The 23,362-nt window shown below is 43.0% G+C and overlaps 1 protein-coding gene across 2 annotated transcripts in view; it reads right to left on the bottom strand.

Annotated features, from left to right (window-relative positions):
* Positions 1-8,403, bottom strand: part of rcor3 (REST corepressor 3) — a 35,657-nt gene extending 27,254 nt beyond the window's left edge. Inside the window, exons 1-3 of one of the 2 annotated variants that reach the window (XM_055639706.1) lie at positions 8,118-8,403; positions 7,894-7,950; positions 4,038-4,115 (exon numbers count right to left, since the gene is read on the bottom strand). In XM_055639706.1, coding sequence (XP_055495681.1) covers positions 4,038-4,115; positions 7,894-7,950; positions 8,118-8,247 — 265 coding nt within the window. In that variant the 5' untranslated portion in view covers positions 8,248-8,403. The remainder of the gene's footprint in view (positions 1-4,037; positions 4,116-7,893; positions 7,951-8,117) is intronic. The other variant, XM_055639707.1, reaches the window with a different exon arrangement.
* Between the last annotated feature and the right edge of the window lie 14,959 nt (positions 8,404-23,362).

Below are 23,362 nucleotides of genomic sequence, written 5' to 3'. Positions count from 1 at the left end.
GTCTCGGGTCGGGCCCTACACTGAAGCCGCCGAACTCGCAGTCCTTTTGTCGCTGGCTGGCTGGCTGCCTGCCGCTCCCTCTCTGCTGCCCCCCCTCCCTCCCCCTCTCTGCCCTGCCTCTGCGTCCCTCTCTCTCTCTCTCTCTCCCCCTCACTCTCTAGCCGTGCCTGCGAGTTGGGGCCTATGCGAGAGTGTATAGGGCGGGGGATGGGGTAAAAGGAGCAAATGAATATTAATGTAATATCAAGGGGGGCAGTTAGTGTGTGCGTGTGAGGAGTGGTTAGTGTGTGTGATGCTGCAGGCTGCCCCCCCCCCGCGTTGACGGGACGGGACCCAATGACTTGGTCTAGTCATTTCTAAAATTGCTTTCTTGAAAAATGTAAATGAATAGGTACTGCGTTTATTTCTTTTTGTCCTGGGCCTCCTCCAAAGTGAGGCCCTGCGCAAATTGTAGGAACGGCACCTCATATTTTGCTTGGGTAGTTTACACCCCAGTGGTATGAACATTGACTTCTCTAATTTCAGATAGTCCTTGCTTTCTCCCTCCTTCCACTCCCCAGCTCTCCCACAAGCCTACTATCTCCACCTCTTACTTTCTTTTCCCCGCCCCCATCAGTCTGAAGAAGGGTCTCGACCCGAAACGTCGCCTATTCCTTCTCTCCATAGATACTGCCTCACCTGCTGAATTCCTCCAGCATTTTGTCTCCCTTCGATGTTTATCAGTGATGTTTTTTGTTTTTGTTGCTTAATCGATGCACTGCTGCCGAAACATCCCACAAGTTTTGGATGCACAATTTACTGGCTAAAAAAAACAAAAAACTTCCACCTGCTCCTCTCCTGAAATTGGAGAATTTAACACTCATGCCATTGAGCTATAGGCTATCCAAGAGGAATACGAGGCGCTGTTCTTCCGGTTTGCACGTGGTTGCACTCTGGCAATAGAGGAAGTGGAGGATAATCTGGTTGGTATGGAAATAGGAGGGGGAATTGAGGTGGCTTTCAACTAGGAGCTCCGGCAATCCATGGCAAAGTGTAATTATTCTGCAAGGTGATTGCCTAGTCTACGCTTAGTCTCACCAATGTAGGCCCAACTGGAACGGCTATCTAGGTCTCTGAATGAAGACAAGGGAGTAGGTGTAGGGGGAGGTGTTGCACCTCCTGAAGTTGCAGGGTAAAGTGCCTAGGGATTGATGAGCAAACTTGGGAATCGCAAGTGAGAGTGGTCCCTACGGAAAGCAGAAAGGGCAAGATGTGATCGTGCTAGGATTGCATTGAAGTTGGCAGTGTAGAAGAGGTCACTTCAATTGACTGAAGTTCTTCAGCAGTTTCATGCATCACAGTATATCATTATGTAGTCTTGCTAGACTTTTAAAGGCATGGAAGTGTAATTGCAAAAGAAGTAAATACAGCATGAAAATTCTGTTTAACTGCTGATCTGCAAATAAACCTTCGGTCACAATTGTGCCGAGAATCACTTAATATTTTTTTATCATTAATGTTTGGAAGAATGCTATTGATAGCTTAATAAAGAAGTCAAAGGAACAAATGTGCACACAGGTGACAAAAATTTTTTTTTACCCTTCTATAGCCTAATAACAGTCACATCTACATATTTTAAAAATAATTAAAAATGTGATTTAATTTTAGATTTCCTGGTAACTCCATGCAGCCAGTTTGCTGCTGAAGAAATGAACAAATGACAGTCTTGATCTCCTCATCTTCCTCAATGACAGTTGGAGGTGACCCAAGCAGGTTCTTGAAGTGGGTGAACCACGTGTTGATTCGGTCCTCTGGAGAGTTCCCGTTGACTTGACCTGCTTCCTGCCACTGATCTCATTCACGACCCTCCATGCCTCACTATATCTCTTGCCATCGTTGGCGGCCTCTACTCCCTCTATCATTCTCGCAACCATCTCATCCTTCAGTTTGTTGTACACCTCAAAGAGTTGGGATTAGGCCGCCTTCAGGTCCTCCTTGAGCTGTTCCATCCTGCTCCTAGTGTAGGCCTCTTGGCATTCAACAACTACTTTCCGTGCTGCAACAACTTCCGAGTTGCGACTACTCTTCACACATTTCACTTTGGGTAGACTCTTCATTGCTTCAGAGTTGGCCTCTATGAACCATTCGTAGAGAGTCCCTCCTCATCTCCCGAGAGCCATTGAGGATATGCACTTGGGCACCACGGCCAAGGTTGTCACTCCAGATGGCGGGAGCAAAGTGTTCGAGATCCTCGCGGGGGTCTTACAGGGAGACGCGCTGGCACCCTTTCTCTTCGTCATTGTCCTTGATTATGCCACGAGGCAGGCATTCAAGTAACATGAGGACCTCGGCTTCACAATTGCCCAAAGGCTTTTGAGAAGAATCGGACCAGTCAACTTGTCAGACCTCGACCGCTGATGACATCGTCCTGCTGCCAGACCAGATTAGGGTCGAGACGGAGTGCGAGAAAGTGGGCCTCTCAAAGCCAAGAAGATGGAGTACATAGCATTCAATGTTGGTGACCATGTGCCTCTCAAGACCAGTGGTGGTGCATCTCTCAAGAAAATGGAGGATTTCAAGTACTTGGGAGCGAGGATGCAGAGCTTGGAGAATGACATCCAAGGTCCGGAAAGCTCTCAATAACATAGGGAAAATCTGGACGTCTCAGATGTCTAAGCGTCTCAAACAGAATCTTCCATGCAACTGTAGAGACCATATTATTGTACAGGTGTGAGGCATGGACTCTCACTCGAGCACTATCCAAGTCTCTCGATGGTACCAACACACAAATGCTGAGAAAAGTTCAAAATGTCAGTTGGAGGGACCACATCACCAACACCCAGCTCTATGGGGAAATTCCACCTCTGACTGAGAAGATCAGGTTGAGAAGGATGGGTCTCACTGGTCCCTGCCACCGCCACCCAGAAATGCCAGCAAACAAGGTTGTGCTGTGGGAACCCACCCATGGAAGACGCGACCCGGGACGTCCAATCAAGACGATGCTGAAGACGTTGATGGAAGACACATGTGTGGAGACAAAAGAGGTGCTTGCCAGCTGCATGGAGGACAGAGGTGTTTGGTGCGTCTGTCACCGTGCCCGTTGGAAACCAGCAACATTGCGTCGCGAATGTCTTCAACGATAATAATAAATAAATAAACAGATAAAGAGTGGTCAACATTACATTGTGTGATGCTTATCCGGTCCAGAATCAGATAACAATAAAATAAGAGACTTGCAGTTAGCTGCCATTAAAGATGTTCAGACAGAGCTTTACCTCAAGTAAGTATCAATTTATTGCAAAATATCCAATCCAATTTATTAAAAAAAAAATAACCCTTTAACTGAATTTAATGCCAATGGCAAATTGTTAGATATCTGCCTACTTTAAATATGAACAAGGGACCATATTCTCCAAGATTCCCACCAGATTCATAGTTGTCAGAGTAAAAATCATGAAATGGAGAGTTCTTCTGAGTTGCCAAAAATGACAAGCATAATCAAATCTTCCAATATCCTCAACCGAACAATTGGTTTAAATAATGTGCACAACGCTCAACAATTACATTTTCAGCATTAAAACAAAACCATCACAATCTATACCAGGGATTACATGAAGTAACACACCCACCTGTTGAATAAGATTCATTGAAGTTATTCCCAACTTTACTAAATTTTCCTTAATTGTTACAAAAAATCTCAGCTATTGGAAGGGTCAAGAAGATGTAATTTAAAGACTTTGATGAATGCAAGCACAATAATCAAGAAAGTAAAACGTCTTTCGTCTGTTTGGATCTACTATCCAGGCTGCACAGAATGTTTCCACAGTACATATAATATATATTTTTCCATGGGTGTTTTCACAGCACTCACTACAACCCTACAAGTTGCTATTTTAAAGTTATATTAGCAATGTTTACCAATTTCTCTGATCAGGACTAGTTTGAAAAAAAAAAAAAATCCCTCCCTAGTTCATTCCTTGAAATTAATTTCAAATGTGACTAAATACATGAAAACAAACGTAGAAAAAAAGGTATTAAGAGATTCTTAAATTACTTACATTTTACATCTGGAATTATGTGATATGGAGACCAAACCAGCATACCACCAATTTCTTTATCGCTGTATTTTGTAGCACCTGTCAAAAGAAGATTTCAGAATGATTTGCCTCATTAAATTGATGAGAAGTTTCAGCTATCATGGTCATGTAATAAATTGATGAGAAGTTTCAGCTATCATGGTCATGTAAATTCTGCTTTCATGGAAAGTAAATTTGCTTTTTATTCACCGAGCAGACGTGTCTGGCAAAATGCCTCATCGCCATGAACACGTAATTACACAATTTCAAACGCCCCACATCTCTTTCCACTTCCCCTGCTATTAGTTCCTTTCCTCTCCCCTTTCTGCTCAGCACCTACTAACCCATACTGTGTCCATCGTTAGCCCCCGCCCCCATGGCCATCAACCCACCATGCCTCCCTATGGCTCTACAATTCTCTCCTGATCCTTTTTCTCAGCAGATTTCACCATTTGCAACTGTCTTCGGCACATATCACATCAAGACTTTGACTTTTTCTGCCCTTCTCTACCACCCTCCCCCCCAACTCATATGCCAATCAGTCCCTCATCTGGATCTACCTATCATTTTCCAGCGCTTGCCCCATCACTTTCTACCAGATATCTCAACACTACTACAGGCTGTCGAAACACCCCAACAAAATGTCCTCTTTACACTTCCCTCCACAGAAGCTGCCTGACACAGTTCCATCAGCAATTTATTTTTGCTCAAGATTGCAGCATCTGCAGTCTTTTGCATATATCCTGTTCTCATTTATTGTGAAGTTTGAGATACAATCAAATAGGTAGTTCCAACGATTTGATTAAGGCAATCAAGAAATGTCAAAAGTCAATCTCACTTCACAGCTCTATCCCAGGATCAACCCCTTACTTAAAAGGGAATGAAAAGTAGCTCTTCTTTTCCATTTACCAAAGATGGTTCATAGATGCCCCGTTCTTCTCGCCCACCCACTAGATTTCAAATTGTACATGGTCCACCCATTAAAAAAATAATTTTCTGAAGTCATTCATAATGAACCAAAACTCTAATCCAAATTGTGCTTCTCTAAAAATGTTTTTTTTTTTTTAAATTACTTCAAGAGCATAAAAAAAACCCCAGCATTGTACTATGCACATCCTCTAAATAAAAATATCAGATTGCCATTAATCAAGCTTCGAGTAATAATCTCATTGAAAAACTCATCTCAAAAAGTGGAAAGACCAAAGAAATCCCCAGAGTCCACACCTTTGACTATGCCCATGTCAAGCTAGTATTCAGTCCCTTTCAGTATTCTTTGCAAGCTTCATGTCTCTTTGCTGGCTGTTCTGTGGCTTTGTTCTACTTTGCCACCAATGAATGCAACCATGTTCACCAAATTAAAATTGCTAAGATCTTATCTTATTTCAGAAACTAGACACCCATACGTTCACAATAATTCTACATCTCCTCTCCACTGAAATTAAAACCAAAAGAGCTACAAAGTCATCACCAGGTACTGACCGTTATCTGCTAATTTAAATAGACTTAAAAAATATGGCCAGAAAAATGTGAAATAGCCATCAACAAGCACCAGCTGTGACATACGATTTTTAAAAACATTCCAAAACCAAAATCTGAACTGAGAATTTCACTGAGACAAAGTTACTGTCAATCATCTTGTAACCAAATATTTACATACTGAAATTAACAACGATTTCCCACTAAATAGAACACCCAAGTTTACAGCATTTGTACAAAGAGAAATTTACTGTTTCAGGTCTGAGGATACTCAAGTTTGAGGGATTTGGGATTTCTTGAAAGTCAACCAAGAACTGTTGATATTGGAAATCCAAGATAAAAACAGAAAATGCTGCACCAGAGACCCAGGTTTGATTGTGACCTTGGGTGCTGCCGGTGTGGAGTTTGCACACACTCCCTGTAATGCCATGGGCTTCCTCCAGGTGCTCCAGTTTCCTCCCACACCCCAAAGATGTGTAGGTTTGTAGGTTAATTGGCTTCTGTAATTTACCCCTAGTTTGTAGAGAGGGGATGAGAAAGCGGGATAATGTAGAACTAGTGTGAACAGTTAATTGATGGTCTTGGTTCCATGTTATATCTCTAAACTAAACAAAACCAGACCTTGGATCAGCCGGAAAGTCAAGAGCATGCCTGCTCTAACAGATTTCAAAATAATATTTGGGACTCTCATTTAAAAATAAAAATCAGCTGCACAGATTACTGAAGAATCCAGCCCTGGGCAGACCTTCATCTTTGATCAACTTCAGCCAATTATACATATGAAAGAACCGCAACCAACTCTTTCAGATGTCAAAAGCAGTAAAATCAATGTTGGATATATTTTTCTGCCATCCTTGGTATGTAGGAAAGTTAAGGGCCTGTCCCATTAAGCGACCTTTACAGGCGGCGACTGCCGGCAAACGTCATAGATGTTTGGAGACCTCTCATGACCATAGGCTGTATGGTCGTGAGAGGTCACCCGCAACATGTCGCTAGGGATCGCCTGTATGGTCGTGAGAGGTCTCCAAAGAGTCGTAGCGTCTTTCTGGTCGCCGCTGAATTGTCAACATGTTGAAAATTTTGGAGACCTATGACGGATGCCGGCAGTCACCTGTAACGGTCGCATAAGTGGGACAGGCCCTTTAGGCTCTTTACATTTGTTTGATATAAAGTCTGGTGCAAAGATCTGTGACACAACATTTTACAATACAACATTTTTAAATGACAAAGTTTCAAAGGTAACAGTCAAGGCAACGGAGGAGCAGTACCGAGGAAAGGCTCCTCCAGCTATTCTGATTAACTGCTCCATGTGAAGCACATGGTAGATACCTCCCCAATTAGGTTTTCTGAACAGCTGCAATGATCATGAAGTTTGTACTTTGACAATTTCAATGGCTTTACACTAAACCCGGCATTATGTATATACTATCAGTATTGTGAGAAAATGCCAATACAATACATCTATAGCTATTATTATTTTCAGCTTTAAATCTAACAAACTGGAATGCAGACCACAAGCCCAATACGAATGCAAACCATCATACAGGTTCATACAGTATTTCATAGACATGTTATTTTAAAATATCTCTCACACTTACAAATTTGAAACATTTAGACGTTTCATTCAAGGTTGTTTAATTCTCAATCAACCATAAAATACATAGGTGGATACTGAACCTTGCAGCGTGCAGTCTCAGTTTCTACCACTACACTTCAAAAGTATTTCACTGGCTGCAAGGCTCCTCGGGTGGTTCAAAAAGTGGCATAAATGGTTGCCACTTTGTTTACATTGTGTGTTTTTTTTTTAAACCCGTCACCGAAATAGTTTGTCAGCTGCGGATATTTGGCAACTGCATGGGAGGGGGGGTGTATTAGGGGAGACACCTGCAGCGCATACCTATGGTTTTAAGTACAATTTTGCAAGAGATGGCATACAACTGTATGGAAGGAAGGGTGATCCTGGGACAAATAAGGCGGCATCGCCAACAGCCCCGGAGCACGAGCCTCGCTCCGGGCCCGGCCCCGGCCCGACTCACCGCGCATGTGCCAGCCCAGTTAAAGAGACCGTTTCCAACGACAAACGCGCTCCGGTTCACGGCGGCTTCAAACCGCTCCCTCCCGCTTCAAATGTTTATAAAGCCCAACACGGAGCAACTTTCGTCCAGCCCACCTCCCCTCCCGTCCCGTCCTCCCTCCAGGGGCGGTGGTGAAGGCACTTGCAGTGAGTCGAGGCTCACTCACTCACTCACTCTCTGCCCGTAAACCACCGAGGGAGGAGGACGAGGACAAGCTCGCATCAATCACCCACCCCACCCACCCCGCAGTGTTAACACGGTTATTAGTGATGAAGACGATTCTTTACCCGGGTTAAATTCTGGAATGGATGCCTGATAGTCAGAGCCCACTCGCATTCCGACATCTGCAACAATAACCAAAAAAAAAAGATAATAAATCACCCGTAAGTATGATTCAACATAACACTTGACCAGCGTCGAGTTACCGATATCGAATAAGTCATGGTTTAAAAGACTCCAAGGGCTACAAAAGAAGTTTGATTTTTTTTTTTCGCATAGCGTTCGAGGCTACCACCGTGCTCGTCGTCACTGCCACTCTCCTCGGAATAATGTCCATTGGACGAGGCGCTGGCGGGGCTCTTGGTGCCGTTCGACCGGCCTTTGCCCAGGTACTCCGAGCCTTTCTCCATCATTCCGGGCATTGTAGGGTGAAAGGAGGAGGAAAGCGGCGAAAGTTGCTGTCGGTTGTGTTGTGCTGTGCTCGGCGCTGCCTCCAGCTCACAACAACTCGGAGCAGGCAAGGCAAGGCAGGCGGCCTCAGCACCGGGAGGGTGGGGGAGGCGCGGCCGCTATCCCTCCGCTGCCCCACACCAACACCTGCCTGCCTGCCTGCACCCCTCTAATTCCACATTGCCCCAGGCCTGCTGTTCGGGGTATGGCATATTTCTGCAGGAATTTGCCCCGCAAACTATTGTGTGGGCGAAGCAGCGTCTTGTTTTACAGACCCACACTTGTGCTTCGAACTATTTCTTTTTCTTTGTTCCTCCCCTGCGGAGGCACAAGTGTCACACCACCCATCAGCGGTGAAACGGCCTTAAAAAAACACAAAAGATCAAACTGAGTTTTTTTTTTACACACTTGAAAAGAGCTTGCATTCTTGTTTACCAAACAATGTTAGTGATACGTGTGCATGATTTCTATTTCACCTTGGTAGAAAGTACAGTTGCCCTGTCCTGTATATTGCAACGGGGATACAAGGTTGAAGCAGATATGTTTGTGAATTCTGTAATTCTGCGAGGATGGAAAATCATCGAAATAAATTAAAGACTTAAAAGTGCGACTGAAAGGCATAGGCAGAAAACGCAATATTACGGTATTGAGATTCAGAGAGTTGAATGACTTCGAATGTGCTGGGTGGGTCGTGATTAATTGGGATTTCGTTGAGGACTATGGGGACTCTGCCCTTGTTAAGAGTGGGGGGATGGGGAGAGAGAGAGCAGTGTTACAGGGTATGGAAGAGACCCTGGTGAGAGCCTCATCTATAGTAGGGGTGGGGAACCCCCATTCCCTGAAGAATTAGGACATTTCCGATGTCCTAGTGTGGAGCACCTCATCCTGGGAGCAGATGCGGTGTAGACAGAGGAATTGGGAGTAGCGGATGGAGACCTTATAGGAAGCAGGGTGGGAAAAAGTGTAGTCTAGATAGCCATGGGAGTCTGTGGGTTTATAGTGGATGTCGGTCAGACGTCTATCACCTAAGATTGAGATAGTGAGGTCAAGAAATGGAAGGGAAGTGTCGGAAGTGGTCCAGGTGTATTTAGTGACGGATGGAAGTTAGTGGTGAACCGGATGAAGTCGGTCAGTTGTGTGTGGGTGCAGGAGGTAGGTACCAAAGCAATCATCAATGTAGCGGAGGTAGAGGTGTGGGATGGGGCCCTGGTACGTCTCGAACAAGGATTGTTCGACGTACCCTACAAAGAGGCAGGCATAGCTGGGGCCCTTGCGCATGCCCATAGCTACGCCTTGTATTTGGAGGAAATGGGAGGAGCCAAACGAGAAGTTATTAAGGGTAAGGACCAGCTCTGCTAGGTGAAGGAGACTATTTTAAGTTCCTGGGAACCATCATCTCCTAGGACCTTAAGTGGGGGGCTACCATCGACTCCACAATCAAAAAGGCACAACAGAGGATGTATTTCCTATGGCAGCTGAGGAAGCACAATCTGCCACAGGCATTGATGGTCCAATTCTACACGGCCATCGTAGAGTCTGTTCTTACCTTCTCCATCATTGTCTGGTTTGGCTCAGCCACCAAGCATGACACCTGGAGGCTGCAGCGAATCGTCCGATCAGCAGAGAAGGTTATTGGCTGCAACCTTCCCTCCATTGATAAACTGTACACTGCAAGGGCCAGGAAGCGACCGGGCAAGATCATCTCTGACCCCTTGCACCCTGGCCACAAACTCTTTGAATCACTTCCCTCCGGAAGGCGATAGCCAGACATAAAAACTATTTTTATCCACGAGTAGTTGCTCTACTCAACAGCCATAAATCTGTAGCCTCCCTTTGATCTGGTATTTTGTTGGTTCACATGCTTGATCAATGGTGTTTTATCATTAATGTTTTATTATTATTAATGTTTAATGTTTTCTGAGTCATTTGTAACTGTCACTATGTCATGTTGTTACTTGTGGGCGGAGCACCAAGGCAAATTCCTTGTATGTGAATACTTGGCCAATAAACTTGCCAAGTGGGACGGGACCTTAAGAATTCCAAAGACTCACAAACCTCTGAGAGAAAACATTCTTATGTGGTTTCACCAATACTCTCAATAACAGAAGAATATCTTCACTATTTTTCCATTCAATTCCTCTTGCAATAAACAATAACATTCTATTTGTTTCCCTAATTACTTGCTGTACTTGCATACAAATCTTATATGAATCATGCACTGGGATACTCAGATTGCTCTATTTCTCAGAGCTTTGCAGTCTCTCGCTACTTTGACAAAATTCTTTATTTTTCCTGCTAAATTGGACAATTTCACTTTTTGCCACAATGTAGTTCATGTAATTAACAATGAAAAAAGGAAATCTACTACTCAAGTGATATAAAAGATTCCAGTTCATTGGATTGCTTGTGTTTATGAGAGGAATAGGCTGTTACACATTGGAAAAGGGCCCTTTTTTTTAGGGGGGAGGTAGATAATGTCTTTTTTGTTTGTCAAACTAGGGAAGAGTGTTTATTGAAGATTTATAAGAATAATTATCTGTGTTGTGCTACACTGTGACAACAGGTTGATGCACCCATGCATCCGAATCACCTCATTTGAATTTGATGATTTAAATTATTTGGAAATGAAGTGTAGAATACACATGGGATTTATTACTGTCCCTTAACACTTAATAATATCATTTATACGCAGTTCCCTAATGTGCTCTGCCTTTACACTCCTATTGTATTGTTCTCCCATGATAAATAACTGCTTCCAATTTCCACAATTTTTGTGCTACACTTAGAACATTTGTCAATCAGTGATTACCTTAAATGATGGTATAATGTCAGTGGCAGAGAAAGCCTCATATTCAGCTAACTTGCTGACACTTTATATTCCCTTTATATATACTCTATTGGTCCAAGAACTCTTATCAATCTGTATCCGTTACTTTTTGCACAGCATCTTTCTTTTTGTGCAAGCTTAAGGTTGCATCATGATTACTGCCATTTGATTGATCCCTGAGCTGCAATCATGCTTGACAGATGAGCATTCCATTGGGGTTTACCACATCATTAGAAGTTTAGAAAAATTAAATTGCGTACTGATGGAAGAAACCAAATGAACTTAGTAAATATAACTGGAATATCCAGCTATAAATATATGATAAAATAATTTATCGGTAGTTTAGATTCCTTGAAGATGTTTGGACGGAAAGTAAAACTCATCTGCCTCTGCCCACAGATGTGAATTGGGTGTTAAGTTTAAACTCTTTAAACAAAGTTTAAACAAAGTTGTTGTGGAGCACTCCTGGTTTTCTGCATTAGTGCTTTCAGTTATTTAAAAGGCTGTCACGTTTAATGAAAAACTATATATTTATAATGCTCCTAAATATATTTAGAGCTTTTTTTTCTTTATTACAGAATTTCTTTCATCACCGCAGAATGATGGAAGCCCAGCATGTCATAGATGAGATGCCAGCCACAATGTTCTTGCAGTGAATACACTTTAAGGTAGGCCATTGGCTGTAAAGCACGTTGGGATGATATGGACTCATGAAAGTGTTTATACAAGTTTTACAAGTCTTTACTCCTTTCTTTCATTGTCAAGCAATTTTTTTAAAATCACTTTGCTTTGGGACTCCACTACATAGCAAATATTTCACTAATATATTGTGGACAGGTGTTTGTGAAATGCTCTTGAATATATGCACCTGCATCAGAGTTGTACTGCGTGATGCTACAGGAGTACAAGTCTACCACATAAGAATATCTAATGATTCCCAAATAATTGATTGAAGATTTTATGTTCTGCATATGTTCTGCTAAATATCATATGATCCTCTCAGTTAGTTTCTCTCAAGCTAGACATACAAGAGCTTATGGTTGAGGATCAGGAATATTTCTGGGATCTTCTATGATGTGGCAGTTTCATACACATTTATGTTGGATGTGCTAGGATTTTGCCATATGAGGGGAAAGAGATGTGCATTAGCATGAAATGCACACAAAATTGTTTGGTAGTGAAATCATTATCATTCCAGACTGCTGATGGATGGAGGTAAATTAATTTAAAGGGTCAAAGGTCAGTTTATTGTCACATGTACAAATTAAGGTACAGTGAAACTCGAATTACCATACTAAAAAAAGTCCCATCAAGAGGACTTCTCTAATTGGGCTAATGCCAAAAGCCAGACTTCCCTTTCCATGCTTTCAATGAAGTACACTGATAACTTGATGCAGTACATTTTCATGCTGAATCAAATTTTAGGGTGCTGTCAATCCAGGTATGCTTCAAAGAACACTATCACATTAGTTTATGATATTTGGCTGTAGCCAGTACTATTTTACCCAGCTCTATTTCACTTTGCATTATCATAAAATTACCATTATTTGGAAGTAGATTGAGAAATTTTAGGATAAACCATCCTTAGGTTATTTGAGATAGCTGAAGTTTTCCTTTTGGTATAGGTGTGAAAGATGGGAATAGCCCATCCTTTCAATGTTATGGTATTGATGTCACACTATATTGTGAGTCTACTGCTTGGCACTTGAATAGGGCAGATATTTATGTAAATTGGGAGGGAAAACGACATACAGCACCAAATTACTTTGGTAGTCATCCTCAGGCAAGACAATGTATTTTTCAACTGCTCAGTTAACGTGTAGCATGTAATTGTAGATAACTACATGCTCTGCATCGCACTTTGATTCAGATTACAGGAAATCTTTATATCTCAAAAAACTGAATATACTTTCAGTTCTGGATGCTCTTCCAGTAACATTTCCATCTTCTGTTGTAAGAGGAACCCTAAGGTTCAATCACCCTGTGTGTTGATTGGAGCACTCAAACATATCATTGTGAAGTGTTAGCTCTTTGCACATGTGAACAATGCAGAAGGGATATTTTTAAATGATTTGTTATTTGATCTCACCATACCAAGCAAGAACAATTCCCAACTTAATCATCACAAGAAGTCAGGTGTATCGTGTGATCATAGGAACAATTCTTCACTATATGGAGCTGCCATTGAATCAATTATAAATTTGATTGGTCATGGGTAGAGCCAGGATGTTTAGGCACTAAACAATTCTGAAATAGGCAGGCAAAAAGGCATAATAAAATTACAAAAAGGCATTTATTGACAAAAAAAATGCATAAAAAGGCAAGTATTTCCACCTCAAAAATATGGTTAAAAATGATAATATAAAGGTATACTGCATTAAATGATCAAAGTTGCCTGGTTGCCCATAATTACTAACATTTTTGTCGAATTATCTGGTGTTGAACTATGCCATCTGTCAGAGAATATGCCTCAGTTGTGAAAAACATCTTTCTACCCCAGCTGAGGTCACTGGTACATACCAGAAACAAGCTACAAACTCTATATTCATGTTGATATCTTGTCCATTACAACTACCTTTGAGAACTTTATGTTTTGTATTTCTTCAAGATCTTTGTTAGCTAAAATAACTCTCACATTTTCCTTGGATGTCTTTACCTACATCACCAGGAACTTTACGAATATCGTCAGTTACTTTGTTGAGGACCTGCAAGGTATTCACTAATGTTTCATCACGTTTCTCAAGGGAAGTGATAGCTTGTGGGAACTTTGCAAAATTGGAAGCAATAAACACAAAATCGCGGTGGAGGAATTTTTTCAAAATTTGTAGCATAGTAGAGTACAGCAGAGAGCCATGTACACCACCTAGTCAAAACGGGCTGATGAGGTAGCAGAATCTCGGGTGCTATTTACTTGAACAACTGCACACGTGACAGTACTTTGAGGAAGATTTTCTTGACATTGGAAACTAGGCGATCGACATTTGGAAAGAAGCTACATATGTGCTTGGCAATTCTATGAAGTCCTTGAGCTAAGCATGTCAAATACAACATTTTGGGGAATAAAACTTTAAGAGCACGAGCAGCTTTTTTCATGTATGGGGTTGCATCAGTCACAAACAAAAGAACATTCTCATGCTTTATATTTTCTGGCCAAAGTACAGCAAGTGAAGATGTAAACAATTGAGCAATAGTTAAACTGTTTTATACAATACTTCCGATCTCAACAAATACTCCTTTGTACCGATGACCACATTGGCTCCCCACAGCATCGGTTGTCTCATCTATTGAGATCCATATTTTGTTGCATGCAACTTCATCTCTAATTTTCTGCACAACAATGTTGAAGTTACTGTCGACATCATTTTTCCATTATGATGATTTGCTTGGTATATCTCCCTCTGTGTATTTCTCTAAAAAACCTGAGAGATTTGTTTTCCAATTTCCACAGTGGAATTCCAGCAACAATGAATGCCTTGCACAGATCACTCGAAAACTCAGATTTGCAACTGGAGCCAGCAGTAAATGTAGTGAGGAGACAAGCTTGGGTATTTTGCTTGGGTAGTCTACACCCCAGCAGTATCAACATTGACTTCTCTAATTTTAGATAACCCTTGTCTTCTCCCTCCTCCCCTCCCCTTCTCAGCTCTTCTTCTAGTCTTACTGTCTCCACCTCTTCCTTTCTTTTTCCCGCCCCCGCCCCCCCACATCAGTCTGAAGAAGGGTCTCAACCCGAACCGTCGCCTATTCCTTCTCTCCATAGATGCTGCTTCACCCGCTGAGTTTCTCCATTTTTTTTCTACCTTTGATTTTTTTCCAGCATCTGCAGTTCTTTCTTAAATAAATCTTGGAGAAGATTGAACCAGCGGGCAGCGGCACGAACGAATGAACAACCACCGGTTTTGCCCTGGTGGTGGGAATTTCTTGTAAGTTATGCTATGTTAACACGTTAATAATAACATTAATATTAACGTGTTAACATAGAAAATGTCAGTGTAATCACGGTACAACTAGAGAAAATGACACACCTTTTTAGCAAAATGGCAAAAAAAAAGGCTGATTTAGGCACATTTCGTGAAAAAGGCATTATCCTGGTGAAATCATCAAAAAAGGCATGAAAAGGCACATGGCATTTATGGCAAAATCCTGGCAAAGTCATGGGGTAGTACAATGGGGTAAATAAGTAGCTCATTTTGTGCTCATCAAACAAATTGAATGTTCAAAACAAATTTATCTTCTAATTTCTCTTATAACACAGTTTGATAATGAAAATATGTGTTGAAAAAATTGAATATTAAATATTAATTTGCTGTTATCTGATCTGCTGTTATCTTGCTTTTACTTTACCTTCCTGTTTTACTTTGTCAAGATTTCTTCCCTATCAGTGAATCACACAATGTATTGCACCATGACAACTAACATTATATGTTGCTTGATTCAGTAAAACATATGCTTTCCATTCAAGCAAAAAAAGAACCTAGTAATTTTACCTCAAATTCCTACTTGGAGAAAATAATTTAATGTTTAGGAAAAAATGTCTAAAAATCGATCGTTATAAGTTAGGTGTAGTCAAATTAAAATAACAAAGACTGCTTTTCTTTCCCCATTCTGCCCCATGGGCTTGCTGGAGAAAATAGACACAATGCACTGCAGAAGATATGATATTCATTCCCAAAAGATTACAGAGAAAAATAACGAATGCTAATCAATAGATTGTAAACATTCATAAACTAGACTCTAGGGATCCTGCATATCCTTTATGCTGCTATCTGGTACACAAAATAGTTTTAGCATGTATTCTTTACTTCTTTCCTCTTAGCTGGAAAAATAACTAATTCAAAATGAAGACATCATAAATCTTGGCAGGATGCTGGGACATAATTTACCACATCTATAGGGACATTTTAAGAACATGAGAAAAAGAGAGGCATAGGTCCTTCAGTTCCTGTGTTCACTATACCATTCAGTAAAATCATAGGCAATATTTTATCTTGGGTGCTACTTTCCTGCACTAAATTTCTAAATAATCTATTGATCTATGCCTCAAATACACAAATGGATCCTCCACAATTCTCTTATGTAAAGAGAGATCACTGCTCATTCCTGTAAACACAAGAGGGTTTAAGCCCAATCCGTCTAACCTTTAATTTGACAGACCTGCCATACCAGGAAACAATCTGGTGAACCTCGCTGCATTCTTTTAATTGCAAATATATCGTTTTGTGGGAAGGGCGACCAGACCTGCACACAATATTCCAGAAACATTCGCACTAGGTATATATATAATTGGAGATGTTACTGCAGACACTCCCCGGCTTGTGTAAAGGTTATGTCCCATGGTCCCTCGCGTAAGTCAGATGCTAAGTAAGTCAGAAAAGGAAGTGCTACTACACATATGTAAATTACTATGACGTGGAGATCAAGTCAGAGCTCCATTGCAGAGACCACGTGGAGGATCCAACATGGACACCGTGTGGGAGCATTATTCTGTACTGACTGGGGGTAACTGCTAATGTACAGGGATAGTGTTGCTGAGCTGTGTGCAAAAAATGTACCTGCTACACATGACAATAAAGAAACCATTGATACCATTGATACAACGTGGCTAGCATTGTGTGGTTGCAAAGCAAAGTTGGGCGGTATCGCTGGCAATAACACATCCCTCTGTAACAAGCTCAACACATAATTTACTAATTTTTAACAAGTAAGTGGAATAATGTCACCTGCTCCAACAGCCTCAAGTTCACCTATACCCACAGTCACTCACAAAAATCAGATTTAAACCCCTGTCCCACAGTACGAGTTCATTCCAAGAGTTCTCCCGGATTTGCCCTGATTTGAACTCGGAGATTTTACGGTAATGGCCTCTCGTCGGTACTGGGGGCTCTCGTGGACATTTGTCATCAAGTTGAAAATTCTTCACTAGTCTTCCCGTGCTTACCTGCCGTTAGCGAGTCTTCCCGAGTACCTGCCGTTAGCGCTAAGAGACGTCAACGAGCTCCGATGTACCCGCTACGTTCATTCTCCGTGCTTACCACGAGTTTGATTTTTTTTAAACTCGGGAGAGCTCTTGGAATGAACTCGTACTATGGGACAGGGCTATTACTTGGCTGAGAAAGAACGTGCGGGAAGCAACTGGCCCAGATGGAGTTTCTGCTTGTGTCCTCAGAATCTGCATGGCCAAGCAAGGGAGTATTTGTGGACTCCCTACCATTTCCCTACACCAATCTGCTTTAAAATGACCACTACCATCCCAGTCTCATAGAAAACCAAGGTAGCATGCCTTAATTACTACAATCTGTGGCTCTAACATCCACCACCATGAATTGCGTTCTATTCACAGTGCTCATCAACTTCATTCTCCCAGACAGCCAAGATCCATTGCAATTCTCCCACCACTACAACAGGTCCATGGCAAATGCCGTCTCCTTGGTCTTACCCTCATCCCTGGAACATCTGAATAACAAAGGCACCTATATCACTCCTATTTATTAACTATATTTCAGCTTTCAACACTTAATTTCAACCTAATTCATCCCCAAATTCCTGGACCTATGACTCAGCACTCTCTTCAGCACTGGATCTCCTTGACTACCTGACTCATCGATCACAATCAGTAAGGATAAGCAATAAAACCTCCTCCATGATAATTCTCAAATCCAGTGGCCCACAAAGTGCGTCCACAGCCCCGTACTGTATTCCCATAACTGTACACTGACAACTGTGTGGTCAAATTCTGTTCAAAGTCCATTTACAACTTTGCAGATGCCACCTCCCTAGTGAGTCAGATCTTAAACAATAATGAGATGGAGTACAAGATGGCAATAGAGAGCTCAGCGGCATAGTGCCAAGATAAAGAACAATCAGAAAGATCAGAACAATCAAAAAGAACAATCTGAAATATTAAGGAGTTAGTCATTGACTTCAGGAAATGAGGTAGAATACATGAACCAGTCTACATCAATGGTGCTGAAGTAGAGATGGTCAAGCACATTAGGTTCCTAGGTGTAAATATCACTAACAATTTGACCAGCTTCAACCACATAGATTCTACAGCCAAGAAAAGCATACTAACAGATTTACTTCCTCAGAAGACTAAGGATATTTGGCATATCTCCAATTACTCTTACTAATTTCTACAGATGCAGCGTAGAAAGCACTCATCAATGTACATCACAGCTTTCTGCAGCCACTGCTCTGCACAAGACCGCAAGAAATTGCAGAGTTGTGGATGCAGTCCAGTCCATCATATAAACCAGTCACCCCACCCCCTCCCCTCCCCCCATCATTCCCATCAACTCCGTTCAGACCATGCTGCCTTGGGAAAGCAGTCATGATAATGAAGGATCTTGACTCTACCTCATTGAGGCCCTTGCACTTTTTTCTGCACTTTCTCTGTAGCTGTAATACCATGTTCTGCTCTCTGCTTTTTTCACTTTGCACTGGTGTGCTCATATATGGTATAATTGTAGTCATGTGTGGTATGATCTGCCTGGGCACCTCGCAAAACAAGCCAATACCAATACCATAGCTCGCAAATCTGCAGACTAATTTCAATGGAATCTTCCTGCCTTAAGGCATTGACAGGAAGTTATTTCTCTTTGAACATAGCAAGGTTGCAGATTCTGCTAAGAACTACAGCTTGGAGTCCAGCCTTCCCTACTCAGTGAATTAAAAAAAATTGATTTCTGGTTCAGGGTGGCATTGACGTGACTTGTATTAATTGTCGACATGAGAAGGTGGTAGTGGGTAGCTTTATTGAATCACTGCAATCCTTCTGGCAAAGATAGTTCCACAATGTTCTTGGGTAGGGAGTTCCAGAATGTAAACTCAGTGAAGTTGAAGTTCTGGTGATGTGTTTCCGAATCAAAATGGTGTGAGATTTGGAGAGGAATCTGTAGATGATGATATTCCCATAACCCTGCTTCCCTTGTCTGTGATAGTAGATGTTGTAGGTTTTCAAAGGCATTGGGTGAATAACTGCAATGCATTGTTGATGGTACACTCTGCTGCCACAATGTTACACACTCCTGTGTGGAGGGAATTAATAGTTAAATGGAAGATGCAGTGCCAATCAAATGAAGTGGTTTGTCCTGGATAATATAGAATTGCTGGATATTTGTTGGCATGGCCCTCATCCAGGCAAGTGGAGAGTATTTCTGACGTGTCTTATGGATGGTACAAAGGCCTCAAAGTATCAGTTGAGGTACTTGTTGCAAGATACCCAACCTCTGACCTGCTCTTATATCCATATATTTATGGCACTGGCGTAGTTGAGTTTATGTCAATGATGAATTGCCCCAACTACATATTGATGGTGGGGGGGCATTGCATGTCAGGTGTAGGTGCTTTGATTCTCTCTAGCTGGAGATGTTAATTGTACTTTTACAGAGCAAATGCTACATGCCACTTATCAGCCCAGACCTGATTGTTTGGATCATACTGCATGCAGGCATTCTATGTTGCATTTGCTGCATACTTGCAAATGAAACTAATCATTGTGCAATCAAAAGCAAAATACCCACTTCTGTGAAAATAGTAGAAGATGGATGTGCTGAGGATCACTTTGAATGGGTTCAATTTTGTGTTCTGAGTTGGCTCACTTCTATGGCCAATCTCTTTTATCCCACCGTCCCATTCCAAGGTGGTCTGAGGGCTTTCAGCTTCTTCGTTGAACAGAAGCTCCAGCCTGGGTGTACTCTTCTATCATTGAACAACTTCTTCAGCTCTCCTCACTTTCCCCAGAATGAAGGTGCGACTATGGGAATTGACATGGTCACCCATGTCCTTTTATGGGTTATTTTTGTTATAATGTTTTCCCGCTCAACTCCTTTTGGTGTGTATTGATGATTGCAGTTGTGGTGCTTCCTGCATTGGTACACAAATCTCAAAAATGTAATTATTTTTCTTGTCAAATTCACTCTGTCCTCACCTTTGCATGGTCTATTATTCTCTTAACTGTCTCAGGTTTTAGGATTTTTGGAGACTCCATTCTATTCACCTAGTTCTATGGTCTCCATTGTATCTGCTCTGATGACTCTAGTGTCGACTTTAGGATATCTTTCTTCTTCATGAATGTTTACTACTACTTTACCATTGTTGGCAGATCTCTTCACTGGATCTCATCTACTGCCTACATATCTGCACTCACCCCATCTGTCAGAAGTCTCAGGAATGGAGAGGACTCAAATGCAGGCACACTGAGACAAGTCCAGGAGAAATCCATAAGTGACATAACCAACTGAATACTGAACTGATTAGTCAGCAGGGAGTGAATGGAGATAGCAGGCATATAACCCTTGACTGATGAGGGGAGCAGTGTGAATGCAGGTGTAACTCATGATTATATCAGGGGAGGAATGTGGAAAGAGTCTCAATTGTCTGGAGGCGTGACAGGTGTGACAGGAGCCCGATTCCTACAGTCACCTCCTGGCGACCTACTCGGCTGATCTGGATGCTGTTGATGAAAACCACGGTAGCGAGGGGTGGGGGTCTGGTGACGATCCGCCTTTCGTCTGTATATGGAAGCGGTGCGGAGCAGTGAAGAGCAGGCCTCCCTCCAGGTCCGATGACCGCGGCGCACAAACTCCTGGGCAGAGGGAACGGAGACTCCTCCTCTTTGTCTGGGAACAGAGGTGGCTAATAACCTAGGGAACAGTGAAATGGAGACAGACCGGTGTCAGAACGGAGCAGGGAATTGTGGGCATATTTAATCCACACCAATTTACTAACCAGGAGGTAGAATTGGTAGACACCAGGCAATGTAGGATGGTCTTCAATTCCTGGTTGGCTCTCTCCGACTGGCCATTAGATTGCGGATGGAAACCAGATGAGAGGCGGACAGAGGAGCCAACCAGGGAGCAGAAAGCCTTCCAGAACTGAGGTGAACTGCGGACCCCTGTCCGAGACGATGTCTAGAGGGAATCCACGGAGTCTGATGACCTGGTTTACGATGAGGTGAGTGAGTTCTAGAGCAGATGGGAGCTTGGGAAGAGGAATTAAATGAGAAGCTTTGGAGAAACGATCAACAACGGTTAGAATAACAATATACCCCTTTGACAGAGGCAAGCCGGTGATGAAGTCCAGGGCGACGTGGGACCAGGGACGGCGGGGAACAGGCAGAGGAAGAAGGAGATCAGAAGGAGGCTGATGGGAAGTCTGTGCACAGGCAGAGCAGGCGGCGACGAAAGACCGGGTGTTGGCTTCCATGGTGGGCCACCAGAACCACTGATGCAGCGGGTAGAGGATGCGGCTGGCGCCAGGATGACAGGCGAGATTAGAGGAATGGGCCCACTGGAGTACTTCAGAGTGAGCGGAGTCCTAGGCCAGGATTGGAGTGATGACACTGGGCATTGCAGACTGTGGTCTCTATCTCCCAGGTGATAGAGCCCACAAGGCAGGTGGGAGGCAGGATGGTTGTCCTGATCGTAACTGAACTGGCAGGAGAGCAAGTTGGGCTTGACATTCTTGGTTCCAGGGCGGTATGACAAGGTGAAGTTAAACCGGGTGAAAAACAGGGCCCACCGGGCTTGACGGGGTTAAACCGCTTCTCCGAACGCAGATACTCCAGGTTCTTGTGGTCCATCCAGACTTGGAATGGCTGCTCAGTGCCCTCCAACCAATTCCTCCACTCTTCCAACGCCAGTTTCACTGGCAGCAGTTCTCTGTTGCCGATGTCATAATTCCTCTCAGCCGGGGAGAGGTGGCGAGAGAAGAAGGCACAGGGATGTATCTCCTGGTCCTTGGAGGAGCCTTGGTAAAGCACTCTCAACTCAAACATCAGAGGCTTCAGCCTCCACCACAAACTGACGGGCCGGGTTAGGATGCTCCAGGATGGGGGTGGTAGTGAAGCGTTGCTTAAGATCCTGGAATGCCCCCTCAACAGCAGGAAGCCAGGAAAACGTGATGGAGGTAGACGCAAGAGCAGTGAGAGGTGCAGCTAGGATGCTGTAGTTGCAAATAAAGCGGCGGTAGAAATTGGTGAAGTCGAGGAAGCATTGTAACTCCTTTGTACTGGTAGGCTCAGGCCAATCTACCACCGCTCTCACCTTTCCTGGATTCATCTCGACATAGCCAGTAGAGAGAATGTATCCCAGGAAGGATACCTTGGGATGGCGGAACTCACACTTCTCTGCCTTGACAAACAAGCTGGTTCTACCATAGCCGCCGCAGGATGAGACAAACATGCGGGTATGTTCCGATGCAGAGTCAGAGTAGATGAGGATGTCATCCAGGTTCACGAAGACAAACCGGTTCAGCATGCCACGGAGCACATCATTGACCAGGACCTGGAAGACAGCTGGGGCATTGGTCAGGTCGAAGGGCCTTTCAAGGTACTCATAATGCCGGCTGGGTGTGAGGCTGTCTTCCACTCATCTCCTTCCTTGATGCGAACCAAGTGGTAGGCATTGCATAGTTCCTGCTTAGTGGACATGGTTGCATTCTGCAGGCGATTGAAGGCAGAGGAGATGAGGCCAGGGGTAACTATTCTTGAGAGTGATGTCATTCAAGCCTTGATAATGCAAGGGCAAAGGCTGCCATCCTTCTTACTCACATTGAAAAATCCCGCCCCAGCTGGAGAGGAGGATGGACAGATTATACCAGTTGCCAGAGACTCAGAAATGTATCTCTCCATGGCGTCGATCTCAGGAGCAGAGAGCGAGTACAGACAACCGCGGGGTGGAGAAGTACCTGATAATAAGTCAATGGCACAATCATAAGGGCGGTGAGGAGGTAAAGAGGTGGCTTGGAACTTGCAAAAAACCTCTTTCAGGTCATGCTACTTGGATGGTACCTTGGACAGGTCAGGATAGTCACTAGGAGCAACAGACACAGAGGTGAGTGGAAGACAAGAGAAGCAAAGCCATTTAATGTGACAATGTGGCCCCCAAGTGGAGATCTTGCCTGTTGACCAGTTAACAGTGGGATTGTGAGTTGTCAGCCAAGGCCAACCCAGAACGACTGGAACACGAGGCGAGTTTAGTAAAAGTAACTGAATGCTCTCCCTGTGGTTACCATTAACACAAAGTTGTAGAGGGAGAGTAGTGAGTGAAATCATACCAATGGTTCTGCCATCAAGTGCACTGGCTTGGCGGGGCTCTTCTACCTTTACTGTGGGAATCTGGAATTTCCAAGCTAGAGTGATATCAATGAAGCTATCATCTGCCCCTGAGTCAATGAAAGCATCGAGTTTCAACAACTTGTTTCCAATGAGTACAGTGACAGGAGTGAGTCCAGTGGAAAGAGAAGGGAAATAAAATTTG

The sequence above is a fragment of the Leucoraja erinacea genome, chromosome 8 (genome assembly GCF_028641065.1).
Source record: "Leucoraja erinacea ecotype New England chromosome 8, Leri_hhj_1, whole genome shotgun sequence".
In the NCBI taxonomy this organism is placed as follows: domain Eukaryota; kingdom Metazoa; phylum Chordata; class Chondrichthyes; order Rajiformes; family Rajidae; genus Leucoraja; species Leucoraja erinaceus.
The sequence above is the reverse complement of the archived record's forward strand: the minus strand, read 5'-3'. Positions and strand labels throughout refer to the sequence as shown.